We start from the raw sequence: 13,366 nt of genomic DNA, 5'->3' as shown, positions 1-13,366 counted from the left end.
ACCTGCAGCCAGGAGGCACAGGTTCGAGTCTGTTAGCAGCGAGGTCTTGGGCAAACCATTCCTTCCCGTGTACCTTAGTTTCTGTATCCGTCAGACTGAGTGAGGTTAATGCGTCCCAGTCTCCGCTCCTAGGGCTTTGCGGGGGTTGAGAGAGAAGAGGAAGATGCAGGATGGGGGTGGCCTTGGGTAAGCTGCTTCCTCTCCCTGATCTGAGCCCTCATGTGTATCATGACACTCTTTCCTGTGGGACATTTAGGACAACCAGGGAGACAAGGGTCAACTTCCCTCTGCAGGGAGGTTGCGGGGTGACAGTGGGTGGGCACAGAGCGGGGTGGAGTGAGCACCCCCTATCCGTAGGGCCTCCAAGGTGCAGTCAGTGTGTGGCAGGCCGGGGGGGCTGGCTCTGCCGGAGCCTCTGGAAGCCCCTCTGCTTCCTTGCTGTGGTAGCTCTGGCTCCCTGGGGACTGGCCTCTGTCATCCCTCTGTCTCCCAGGGACAGGACCTAGGAAGGCAGGCGTGGGTCTGGGAGGTCACAGTTTGCCAGCTGAGGGGCACCGCTTTATCTGGGCTGGGCTGGGGCTCCCCTAAGGCTGCTCTTCTCCTCTCTGATGTGGTTTCAGGAAAGTCAGGAAACTCTTCCAGCTTCCGGAAACAGATGGAATTGAGTCTTAGGATCTTCTGGAGCAGGTGATCTCAGTAAACATCCCTGCTTCCTTGGGTATCTTCCTGACTTGGGGGCAGGTGGGGAGGGATGGGTTGCACAGAGAGGGGAGACTTGGCTCCTAGATAGTAAATCAAACAGCTTCCAGATGCAGGCACTGGGGCCGGCGTTTGCATCATGACCTCATTTAAAGCCCACAAGGCAAAGCATCGTTAAACCGTGAGGAAATAGGCTCAGAAAGGGAAGTGAGTTGCTTTCAGAAGCTCAGAGCTGGTAGGGGGTGGAGGCAGGATTCAAACCTCAGAGGGCACTTCCCTAAGGGGTCCCCGAGACGGCCCCATATCCACCTCGAGGGAAGGGGAAGCTGACCCCTCTCTGTCCCTCTTCCCCCCACGCCGAGAGACCTCTCTCTCCAGCCTGTGATCTCAGTGGGAGCTGCAGGTACCCACAGAGGGCTTCCTGAATAATTGATGCTTCCTGCCCTCGCAGAGAAACTCAAGGTAAAAAAAAAAACCCCAGCCACCAGCCATCTTTTGTTCTCATTTCCCCCCACAGGAGCCTCTCCCTCCTCTCCCCTCCCTCTCAATGCTCACCCTCCCAAGTGGGCCTCCTGTGGTCCAGCCGCCCTGGGCAGAGGCGGGCGGTAGGCCAGGCACCTTCTTCTCTCCTGCCTGGCTTCAAATGCTGGCTCCCCCAGTTCCCAGCTTAGGAGACCTCAGGAGGGTCAGTGAATTCTTCTAGACCCGTCTCCTCATCTGTTAAATGACAGTACCCACACCTCATAGAGCCATTGTGAGATATACATTATGCACATGACGACTGTCATTGTTACCATTATGTAATGACGCACATCTAAATTATGTGTTGTTTGTTAGAGTTAAGTTCCTAATGTGCCAGGCAGCAGCGGTATCTTATTTTACCTTCACATCTAACTTTAGAGGTAGATACCAAGATTCTTATTTCATAGGTCAGGATACTCAGACTCAGAGAGCGGAAGACACTTTTCCAAGGTCACACAGTAAGTGACAGTGCTGGTAGAGCTGATATCAAATCCAAATCCTAGGTACTTTGTGCCCCAAATGCATCTGTTCTGGGCAGCATCCAGAGACCAGGAGGTCTTCTGATCAGCCTCATGAGGCAATGGGCTGATGGAAGCTCTGCCCTCTGCTCCCCTCCTTGCCTTTTAAGTCTCCAAGTGGACTCTCCCCTGGTGGGAGGGGCTGCTCCACAATGCCCCTCCCCAGCCTGGTGGAAGCTTCTACATGTGTGTGCCTGTGTGTGCACACATGTGTATGGTGAAATCGTTAACTCTGGAGCCAGACAGACCACGATTCTAATTCTAACTTTGCTTTGCTGCTGTGTGACCTGGGTAAGTTACCTCACCTCTCTGAGTCTGTTTCTTCACCGTTAAAATGGGGCCCACGTGGTTGTTGCGTGCCGAAGAGAGAACCCACGTCATTGTGCCTGGGACACAGTGAACATTCAAAAACGTGCACAGTTATTACGATGTGTATGTAAGTGTGTAGCAGAAACGCGCACATGTAAACGCATCTTTGCGTGTGAATCTGGGCACACATATAGACGTGGGAGAGTGCGTGTGACAAAGGTGAGCCCGCGTATCTGAGTCCTCGTGATTTGGGTGAGTGGCAGTAGGGTGCATAGGTGTGTGTGAGGCTGGGTGTGTGAGAGAGCCAGTGAGATTGATTCAGCTGCAGAGCCCCTTGGACTGGCCACCTCCCCGCTCCCAGAGTTCAGTGGTCCTGCAGGTCATGGGTCATGGCTGCCCCTGCCTCCGCCTCCCAGGCCTGCCACCAGGGAGGGGGAGCGGTCACACTCACTTGGGGACCACCTCCCTTCAGGGTCCTCCTCAACGGGCAGTTTGGGGACAGGGCCTAATTACTGCCCACCCCCCCACACTAGGGCCCATGTCCGAGCTGCTCACAGCCAGCCCTGCACTGACCAGGGGCAGCAGTGTGGACCCAGCTCCCACCAGCAGGCCCTCTCCAAAGGGAACACTCAGCGCCACGCGGGCTGTATACATCCCTGACGTTTTCCCTGGTGGAATGCGGAGGCATTTTTAGCAATAGACTCTCTTACCCAGAAAATGAGAGGGAGGTGTTGCCAGGAAATATGCATACACATACATATGTATACAGCACTGGCAACATGCAAACAGCCTAAAAATAAACACGCTTTCTTAATCAGAAATGTCAGGATCTGCGGGGGATCAGGTCCGGGCTCTGCAGGACACGGGTAAGGCAGGCAACCAGGGCTGCAGCTTGTGGGGCTTGCTTGGAGTCAGGGGGTGCCAATGCGTGGAGGAGGGAGGGGTGCCTGAGCTAAGTGAGGCCTGAGAAGCTGGGCCCGGGACAGGGATCCAGAAAGACGGGGTGTTTGTGTCTTGGCTCCAAGACGTCTGGCCGTGTTTCTCCAAGATCAGTGTTGGTGGGAAAGGAATCTGAGCAGGGATCAAAGTGTCAGGGTCTGAGGAGTGAACCCTGGCACCGAGTTGGGGGTTTGATGGGCCCTGAGGGCCCCTTCCTGGCCTGCAGTGAGATTTAAGTGACATCACACCCCAGGAATCCTTTCTGACCACAGAGATGAAGATGAAGAAGGTGAAGATGCTGAGTAGGCCGAGTCCTCCCTTCTTTACAAGGCCCTAGAGGGTGTGACCTCCCCAGGAAGTAAGGGGGGCCTTGGGCACTCCACCTGAGCCCAGGGCCCCTGCCTCCCCTCCCCTGTTGGACTGAGATCCCTGAGATAAGAAATCGCTTCAGGAGATGGAACAGAAAGTCCAGTGTGATGGACATATTACAGCCCTCCCCCCGGGCTCAGGTTGTAGGATGGTCTCAAGAATGGCCCCAGAGGGCTCCCTGGGTGCCTGGGGACCGGCACAGGCCTTCTACCAGGTCTCCAGGTCTGCTCCATGCGTCGCAAGGGGGTGGCGGGGCTCCTGCCTGAGGGAGGGCCAGGTGGGTATTGGGAGCAGAGCTTTTGATCTGTAACAAAATGGGTTAAAACCTGGCCCCATTGCCTGTGAGCTAGAAGACCTTGGGCAACGGGCGTAATATAAATACCCACCCTAAAGGCCTGCTGCGAGGAGAGTGCTCTGAGGCGTTGAGCGAAACCCTTAGCATGTGCCAGGTGCAGAGTGATCGCTCGGTAAATGGTACGGACAGCAGTCATCAGAGTCGGTCTCTCGCACTGCACACACTGCCTCACGTGAACATTTGTTGAAGGAATGAATAAAGAAAGACGGGGACATGGATCCTGCCCTCAAAAGCTCCGGGGCTGATGGGGGAACGTGAAGACTGAGTGGGACAAGGGCCACAGGAAGCAGATAAAGTGCCTGGAGGCCAGGAGAGGCAAGGACACTTGTGGCTTCTGGAGAAGGTGGCATCTGAGCTGGGCTCTGATAGCGAGGGAAATGGTGAGAAATGGCAGCCCAGGGGAGGAAGAGAGCGAGGGAAGGCAAGACAGTGGGGTGCACTGGGGTCTCCAGGAGCAAGATTCATGCTCCTCAGTGGGTCCTAAAGCCGGCTGGCCACTATTCCCCTGACTTTGAGCCCGTCCTTTCCCCTCTGGGTCTCAGTGCCACATCTGGCTCCCACCCTCACAGAGGGAAGCAGCGGGGTAGGTAAGTCCCCGGGGGGCTTTGGAGCGGGACAGCTGCGGCCCGGGCCCCACCTGCTCTAGCTGTGTCACCCCGGGTCCCTTCTACTCCGGCTCTGTGACCTGGTGAAAGTCCAGAAAGACTCTAGTTCACACGCCGAATTACGCAACCTATCAGGAGGGGAGACGATGCAAGTGGCCAGTAAAAACTAATGTTTTAAAACAGTCGGTAGAAAGAAACATACCAGTGGTTTCTTGACTAGTGGAGTCACAGGTGATTTTCTGGGTCTTATCCAACACTTCTGGTATAATCCACATTTTTTTTGCAATGAGGATTTATTTTTACAGGGAGGAATCACAATAAATATTATTGAAAATGGAGTTGGAAGTCCTGGGCTCATGTCCCAGATGGTCCGTTACTGGCTTATATGACCTTGGCCAGGGTTTTTCCTCCTCGGAATCTGAGCCTCCATGGGCTTGATGCTCCCAGAAGCCCCTCTGGGTTCTGACAGCCCCTCTGGGCTCCTGAGACCCAGCCCTGACAGGGGCTGAGGGGTCAGCAAACCAGGGTCCCTCTGCCCAGGGTCCTGACTCCCCAGCAGCTTTGGGTTCCTGCTTGTGGTGGGAGGTGTGATGTGCCTCCCAGCCCGGGATCCCAGCTGGGAAGGGAGGGCAGTTGGGGCACAGCGGCGGGGCTGTGAGTCACGGCAGCGTTACGAGATGATCACAGAGGAACGGCGGCCCCATCTCCATGCCAGAAAGGTCAGGTCTTGCGTGGCCTAAACCCGAGAACCAGGTTTAGTGACCAACGCCAGCTCAGGAGAGCCCCTGGCTGAGGCTAGGTATCACTGTGCCACTGACCCCCGTGATTCCTGCGGTGGCATTCATCCCACCCTGTGTCTCAGTTTCCACGCAGATGCAGCCGAAGCCACAAGTGGGAAACCAGACGGCATCCTACCTTTTGAAGTTCACCACGCCTTTTGGGATTCCCGTGGGGGTATCGAAGGCCGGCAGGAGTTTCTCCCCCAGCTTGATGGCCTTTATTCGGAACACCTGCAAGGAAGGGTCAAAGGGCACTGTGAATCCTGGCGGATAAACCTGCCAAGGCTGCTGGGCCCAGAGTGGGAGGTGCATTAGGCTCTGGGGTCAGTCAGGCCTGGACGTGAACCTGAGTCCATGAATTCCTGGCTCAATTTCCTCTCTCGTTTATAAATCCAGGGCAATACTGCCTTCCTCAGAGGGTTGCTGGAGGAATGAAAATTAGATAATAATTGTAAAGCCCTTACTGCAGGCCCAGGACTAGGACGAAGGCTCAGTGATTATGCTGTGCTGGGAACACGGAGAGGTCAGGGCAGCGGGTCACCAATGGTCAGTGCCTGCCTGCACGGCGGGGCCAGTGCACCCCAAGCTGAGTGCGTGAGAAACACATTCGGATAGAGTGTAACGAGCACAGGACGGGGAGCTCCCGGCCTTGCTTCCCAGCCTGGCTTCCGTTTGCTTCTCAGCAAACCTCTACCTTCACACCTGTAAACCCAGGGGAAGGGCCTTTCCTCGCTGACATTCGGATTCTGCCCATTGTCCCTATCTTACAGCGGCAAAGGTGAATGGCTAAACCGGTGATGTGATGGTCGGGGAGCCACAGAGTGGTCCCAGGTGTCAGGGCCCTTGCACGAGGCTCTAAGCCCCTCAAACTCTTCTTCTGGTTAATTCAAAAGCACCTGTGACCTTCTGGCTCCTAGGAATTTATTCTAAGGGAATAAATCATCAAGGATGCTGCAAAGACTTAACTTTATGGCTATTTATTCCAGTGTTGTTTAGAATAGAATAGAAAAACTGGAAATACTCTAAATATCAAGCCACAGGGAAGTGGTGAAATGATGGCTTATCCATGCAATGGAATACCATGCAGCCACTGAAGTGATGTTGGAGAAGTTTATTTCATAGCAAAAAACGGTTTATAATCCATTCAGAGAAAACATTTCACAATGGTGTAATTCAACTTTTGTAAAAATTATATACAAATGGATACCTGAGGAAAGGTTGGGAAGACACTGAACTATTAACCACGGTCTTCTCGGAGGACTAGGCTCGTGGGGGATTTTTATTTTCTTCTTTTGGCTTAACTCTATTTTCTGTGCTATTCTTACAATTAAAGCAAACCCACAGGGCTTCCCTGGTGGCGCAGTGGTTGAGAGTCCGCCTGCCGATGCAGGGGACACGGGTTCGTGCCCCGGTCCGGGAGGATCCCACATGCCGCAGAGCGGCTGGGCCCGTGAGCCATGGCCGCTGAGCCTGCACGTCCGGAGCCTGTGCTCCGCAACAGGAGAGGCCACAACAGTGAGAGGCCCACGTACCGCAAAAAAGGAAAAAAAAAAAAAAAAAAAGCAAACCCACAATAACATTATTTATTTTTGAAAAGCTGAGAAGCAAGTCCCTAAGCAACCACTCCTGATGGGACAACAAGCGTTTCCTTTCACTTCTGGGGCTCCAGGGAGACTCAGTGTGCTGACTGCCTGCGTGTTGTTGCAAAATGAAGTCTTCTTGAGGTCTCTCCTTCTAACATGTGCAAGTTAAAGGTTCTGAGGCAGCTGTTTGGGGACCACAGTGGGGAGGAGTTTGTGAACACTACCTGGGCTGTGGATTGGAGGCCTCTGTGGGGCGGGTGTAGTTCTTGTTTAGGAAGGAGGGAGGGTGGGAGGGAGAGGGAAGAATTGCACCTGGGGCCTGGTAGTGATGGGTGACAGAAGATGATAACGTCCAGTGTGACAGTGGGTCCTAGAAGTGGGCACTGGGGCAGCCACAGCAGAATCCTGAGGGAGCTTGTCTAGAATTCAAATTCCAAAGCCTCGAGTCACCCCAGAAGTCACTGGTTTAGCAACAAAAAGGGGCTCTCGTTTGAAGGTCCTGATCTCTTCATTTGCCCCCCGGGGAGGCTGAGCACAGAGGCACGAAGGAACGCAGGAACCCACGGGAACCTGACCCAAGGCTGGGGCTCCAGGCTGCCCTCTGCCTGAGGACGCCAAGCTAACTCCTCTGAAATGCTCCTCTCTGCCAGCAAACCACGTCTCCTTCTTTGGAAGGCCCTGATGCAGGCTGGCATGGCAGGGCCTCAACCATCCCAGGGAGTATGCTGCAGGTGTGACTGGACAGGAGTGGTACCATGCGGAACAGAACACCTGTCCTCCCTATCATTTGGAAATGATGTGTCTTATCTACGTCACTTTTGACCCTTGCAACAGGCTTGTGGGGAAGGTGTTGACCCACTTTGAGGAAAACAAAACTGAGTCTCAGAGAAGCAAGTTGTCCAAGGTTATGGAGCTATTAAGTGGCTCTTTTCCAGGACACCAAGCCACCTCACCAACACAGAGAGAGATGGCCTCAGACAGCCATGGCACGCAATGGGCGGTGGCCACCAGCAAAAATTACATCCTGAGAGTGGAAAGGGCTCTTGACTGGGAGTCAGAGCCCAGGTTCAGATCTCCCCACTTAGCAGCTGTGTGACCCTGCGTGAGCCAGGTACTGTCTCTGAGCCTCATCTGCACAAAGGAACAGTGACGTGTGCCCTGGCTTCTTCAAAAGGGTCTTCTAGAAATCAGATGAGAGGATGTACATAAATGAATATGCTATAAAAACTGTAAAGTGCTTTGCAAATGTCACCTGTGGTTGTTCCTGTTATTCTCGTGGAAGCAGAGTCTCTGTGGGACCCCCCCACCTCCCGCCCTACCCAGCAGGGGATCCACCTCCTGCAGGTTCCCTCTGAAGCAAGAAAGGCCTCAGCCCAGGAAGGGGTGTGGGATCTCCTTCACCGTTCATTCCACAAGCACCATGGGAAAGACCCACTCCACAGGCACCCCCTGTATGCGAGATGGAGGATGGAGAGAGGATGGAGGCCTCAGTCTGGTGTGGCCGAGTCCTGGTGATAAGCAGTGATGCTGGGCCAGGTTGAACAAGGTCTAGAACCCAGACCCACCGTGGAAAGACACAGGAGCCTGTGCGACCCGCACTGGCTCCCTTTCCTAAATCTCAGTCTCCGCAGCTGCATGTACGCCGGTCTCTGCGCGGGTAGGTTTTGGGCACGGAGGGGTCAGGGAGGCGTGGCTGGAGGACGGGGCTGCGCCCACAACCCGGAAGCCTGCCTGCCCAGGGGTTCTGAGCCACTCGGGCTCCCCTTGGGCCTTCTGGATACAGGTACTCCTACCACACCCCACTGCCTGGTCTGCTCCCCCAGAAATCGCTGGCCCCACACCCACCCCTGTGAGCCCTGAGCTGCACGGCTCCACCCCCATCCTGGACGGGAGGCTGGGCGGTGCCCGTGCAGAGCATGGCGCCTTTTTCTGCTCCACATCATTTTCCTGTCCTGGGGTTTTCAAATGAAATTCAGGCCTTGGGTGGCGCGCAGGTTTCCCATGGACAATCTTTTGGGGACAAATTGGTACAAGCGGTACCCACTGCCTGGTCTGCTAGGCTTGATGGAGAGGGGCCCTGAGCGGCCGGAGAGATCAAGTGCTCGCCGCCCGCTGCCTCCGCCCGCGTGGCCTCCGCCCGCCCGCGTGGCCTCCGCCCATCCGCGCCACTTGCTGGAAGGGAAGCGGCAGGGCTTTCTCTGACAGCAGCGGCAGAGGCTCCCCACCAGCAGGGGGCAGGATAATTATGTCTCCAAGTGGACAGAGCCGCGGCTGTGCCGAGCAGTGCAGCCGCTCTGCGTAGGGGCCACACAACTGACGGGTGCCCCATGCGCTGGGGATTCTGCCAGCCTCCCCCCAGATCCTCAGGCTGTGCTTTCCCAGGCGCTCACAAGGGTTGAAGTCTCCCATTTCTGTGTTCTCAGGATTCCTTGCAGTGCAGAGAACATGGGCTTTGGAGCCCTTCAGCCCTGGGGCCAAACCCTTTCCCACTCGTCCCATTTCACAAGAGCTCTCTGACCCCTGGGGGTTAGGACCACCCCACTGTGGGGAAGGTATGAGGTCTAGGGGCGGGAGAAGGGACTTGCTCAAGGCCACAGGCAGGTGCCGCGTAGGGATGAGACGCAGGTTTTCTGACTCTGTGCCCAGGGCTCTGCATTCTCGCCGCCCTTCATGGCCCTCCTTCTGGAAGCCAACGCGGTTCGCCTGGGCCGAGTGGCCGGCAGTGGCTGCCCACCTCCCCGGTCGCCCCCTTGAGACCTGGAGCTGGAGTTTGGCTGGTGTCTGGCCCGGGAGCAGAGGGCAAGGGGATGGCCGTGGAGCAGGCCAAGGCCAAAGGGCTCGAGGAGGAAATGGTGAAACAACGGTCTTGGCTTTATCAGTCCTGAGAACCAACATGTGGGAAAACCAGTCCAGCAGCAGCACAAGCCCGGACGGAGCGCAGGTATCGCAGGTGCCCTACGGGGAGCTGTGAGGATGGTGCAGCCCCAACTGCTGCCCTTGGAGAATTTACTAGCAACTGTGCTCCCCTGGGCAGCAAAATTGAAGGAAGAATCTGTGGGTGGCACCATGGAGATGGGATTCAGATCCCCTCGAATCCCTGTTTCCTCATTGGTAAAATGAGGGGGTGGGATGTTCTCCTAAGCCCTTTCCAGCCTGGATGGTCCAGGGGCTCTGAAAGGCCAACTTACCTCCTCTCCCGTCAGGTAGAAGGCCGAGAGAAGTCCTCCGATGTACCGGATGTTCACTTCGAACAAGGATGCTTCTCCACTCTGCGGGGCAGAAAGACAGTGGGGGCAGTGGGGACATTCGTGAGACGCCCACAGGGCTTTCTGAGGCAGCCAGGCCCTTGAGACAGGTCACACCTGCCACTGCCCCTGCGCCACTGACCTGGCCACACCTGTGCCGGGCTCCAAGCCCTTGCCCAGCGGGCCAGGCTACCTTTCGTGGTGGTTTTCAGAGCAAAAGGTGAGAGGGATCAGCACCTGCCTGGCGGGCAGCTACTGAACATTTACAGACTTCCAAATAAACACTGGGCTTGGCTTCCTTCCCCAGCCTTTGCTGGAGGCCATCAGAGCAAAGTTAGGCCTGGCTGCTCTCCAAGGAGCTCAGGAACTTGTGTGGGGAGCTGCTGGCTGAAGCTTAGCCTGAGGAGAGGCAAATCCTCCTCCTGTCTGGCCCCCTCCTCCCCGAGAGAGCCCCCTGGCTTAGCAGGAGGACGGTGTGGTCCTTCTTTGGGGTGACAGGGCAAGTGGAAGGTTCTCACAGGAGGTTCTGAGGCGGAAAGGAGGGGTGCCAGGCAGATCCTAGTAGGCAACCAGCAGTTTCTCAGCCTCAGCTCTGTAGCCCTCAGGGCACACCCACACTTGCCTTAATCACTGTTGTTTTCTTTCTGAAGTGTGGACTGCAAAGCAGGGGTACTGAGGCATCGTGCCGGGGACCAGGTCTGGGTTAAAATCCCACCTGAGTCACTCACTTGGCTTTCGAACTTCGGGCAAGATATTTAGCTTTTCCCTGCCTGAGTTTCTTCATCCCAAGCAGGGTGGATATGAGATCCTGAGTGGGGCAGGTGAGATGCCTGCCCAGTGCCTTCCCAGTGCTGGGCATGGCTTCATAAAGGTGCCTGTTATAAACTCCCTGCCCCGCGAGGGCTCCCCTTGGCATACTTCCCACGTCACGGTCTTTTGTTACTGATGACAGCAGTGGTCATCTTTTTATCTGGGAGAGCTTTTCCATTAACAGAACACCTGCACAGCCAGTCTCTTTTGCCTTACAGTCCTTGGTGAAGGCATCGTTCCCACTTTTCAGGTGAGAAAGCCCAGGCTCAGAGAGGTGGAGAGACCCCATCTTGCTTTGTTCCAGGGACACTCCCAATCTGTCCCAGCCTGTGTGAATGTCCCTAGGCTTGCCCAGCCCTGCCACCACCTGGCTCCTCAGGCAGCTGCCTGAGGACCGCTCTCTACCCACCATCTGCGGAGGGGTCAAGGTGGGCTATGGAGACACTCCTTCCTTCTCCTGCCTCTGATACCGTAGGAAATGGGAGGATTCTGAACTTCCTCGCCTCACACGGACTAGAAGTCATAACAAGCCTCAAAGTCATCACAGTGATGATGGCACCGCTTTATCTGTATTGGACTTCATAGTATCATAAAATGCTTTTCACAGCCCTCCGTGGTGGTCAGTCCTCACAAGCCTGTGAACTAGGCACTATCATTGTACCATCTTTCGGTTGGGAAAGTAAGGCCCAGGAAGGTTAAATGACTTTCCCCAGGCTGCGAGCTGAGCCAGAGGCTCTCCTGTAGCGTTGCCTTCCCGGACTTGCCCCACTTTGTCTCTCTGCCCTGCTCTGCTCTGACATGGGCCTCTCCAGGAGCAGAGGCCTCCATTCTGCCAGGAGCTGTCCCGGTTCATAGCAGGATCTGTCACTTGTGGAGCCCCAGATGGAGCCCGACAGTGTGTTTTGATGTGACCCTTCCCCCTACCCATCTGTCTCCATGTCTTGCTCCCCCAAACCACCTAAACAGCCTCTCCCTGTGGGGAGCTGAGACCTCCAGGATGGATCTGTTACTTTAGTCTGGGCTGAGAGATCAGTGGGAGAGGCATCTGGTATTTAAGGCTTTTGTACCATCCGTATACATGTGCATCCCTGCCCCAAGGCCCTGGTCCCCGACCAGGGATGCCTGCAAGGGTAGAAACCAAGAGGGCCCCAAGCCTGGTCATGGCCTCAAGCCGGACAGCTCCCCCTGCCCCTCTCACTCTCAAGAGGGCAGCACGGGGGTGGATGGGGACCTCTAGGTTAGGGCAGCTCCAAACAGATAACCACTTCTCCCTTCCCAGAGTCGCTTCCCCTGTTGCTGCTGTTCTGTCTGACAGAGTCAGTCCCAGAAGGGGCTTCCTGGGTGGGAGCAATGTGCCTGGCACCCTAGGGAGGGCAAGAATGGCTGTCTTCCACCCCAGGGAGTTCCGGCTGGTAAATACTCATGGGCCAGCCAGGGCTGAGGGGACATCCCCCACCTCAAGGCTGGTCTGAGGAGAGGGGCCTTGGCACAGGGTGCATGGAACCCTGCTTCCAAGAATGCTCTGCTGGGCAGCCTGGGAGGAGCGAGTCACTGACCTCTCGGGCCCCTTCTGGCTCTAATACCCCGGAGGTCTTTGACTCACCACGTTCAGGTGGAAGCTCTCTTCCACCCAGGCCTTGGCCTCCTGGAACTCCTCCTTCAGCTCCATGAGGTAGAGGGTGTCGAGGGAATCAATGACCGTTGCCCCACTGAGGCCTCCTGCAGGCACAGAGGATGGGTCAATCTCATCCTTTCCACCCCAGTCACACAAGCCACCATTCCCCGGGCCTCCTCGAAATGCCTGGGCAGGCTCCCAGGCACGATCCAGGGAGACTCCAGGGCCACCAGCCTTTGAAGGCACGTCCAGGACCCAGAGTCCCCCCATGGGCTGCTTCTTCCTCAGGGCAGCAGAGAGAGTGTGGCGGGGCGGGGGGGGTGGTTGGAGAGACTGAGTTCAAGGGATGAGCTGCTTCCCAGACCTTGGTCCACTCTTACGTCTGCCAGCAAGTCAACCATCAGGGCCAGCTGGGCGCCCACCACTTCTCTGTCATGCTGGGGGTGGCGGGTGGGCGGGTGAACCGGCATTTGGTCCACAAAATCTTAACAAATGTGCCAGTCCGCTGACGCTTCAATGCCATTCTTTATTTTATTCTAAGAACAAAAAGATGTTCATAAATATTTACCCAGGAAGGTATTTATTGCCGTATCATATATAATGGGTAAAAGTTGGGAAAAAAACCTCCAAGTCCAATAATAGGAGAGTAGTTATACAAATTGTGGCTTATGTATAAAACAGGACACTATGCAAACATTCACACAACTGAGAAAGACCTATATTAGTTGGGGAGATACGCATGGGATCTGTTAAGGTAAAAAAAAGTAGATTGCAAAAAAAAAAAAAAAGCACAATATAATTTCTTTACTGTTTGCCAGTGTGGATGGGCCTGAACAGAATCAAGTCTGGCAGGAAGTGGTTCAGTGGTTACTGCTGAATGCTGGGATCACAGGTGCTTTTTGATTTCTTCAGCTCATGGATTTTTTTTTTTTTTTTTGCGGTACGTGGGCCTCTCACTGTTGTGGCCTCTCCCGTTGTGGAGCACAGGCTCCGGATGCGCAGGCTCAGCGGCCATGGC

General features: G+C 55.4%; 1 protein-coding gene across 4 annotated transcripts in view; it reads right to left on the bottom strand.

Moving 5' to 3' along the window:
* MAN1C1 (mannosidase alpha class 1C member 1) overlaps nt 1–13,366 on the bottom strand; it is a 134,201-nt gene that overhangs the window by 21,207 nt on the left and 99,628 nt on the right. For 3 of the 4 annotated variants that reach the window (XR_003006129.1, XM_024766859.1, XM_024766861.1), the window contains exons 3-6: nt 12,337–12,452; nt 9,867–9,947; nt 5,232–5,326; nt 74–134 (exon numbers count right to left, since the gene is read on the bottom strand). Coding sequence is in view for 3 of the 4 variants with exons in the window: in XM_024766859.1 (XP_024622627.1) it covers nt 74–134; nt 5,232–5,326; nt 9,867–9,947; nt 12,337–12,452 (353 nt within the window). In the remaining variant the exon portion in view is untranslated. The remainder of the gene's footprint in view (nt 1–73; nt 135–5,231; nt 5,327–9,866; nt 9,948–12,336; nt 12,453–13,366) is intronic. The other variant, XM_024766860.1, reaches the window with a different exon arrangement.

The sequence above is a fragment of the Neophocaena asiaeorientalis genome, unplaced genomic scaffold (genome assembly GCF_003031525.2).
Source record: "Neophocaena asiaeorientalis asiaeorientalis breed wild unplaced genomic scaffold, Neophocaena_asiaeorientalis_V1.1 scaffold79, whole genome shotgun sequence".
Taxonomy (NCBI): domain Eukaryota; kingdom Metazoa; phylum Chordata; class Mammalia; order Artiodactyla; family Phocoenidae; genus Neophocaena; species Neophocaena asiaeorientalis.
This window is presented reverse-complemented; position numbering and strand designations above follow the sequence as displayed.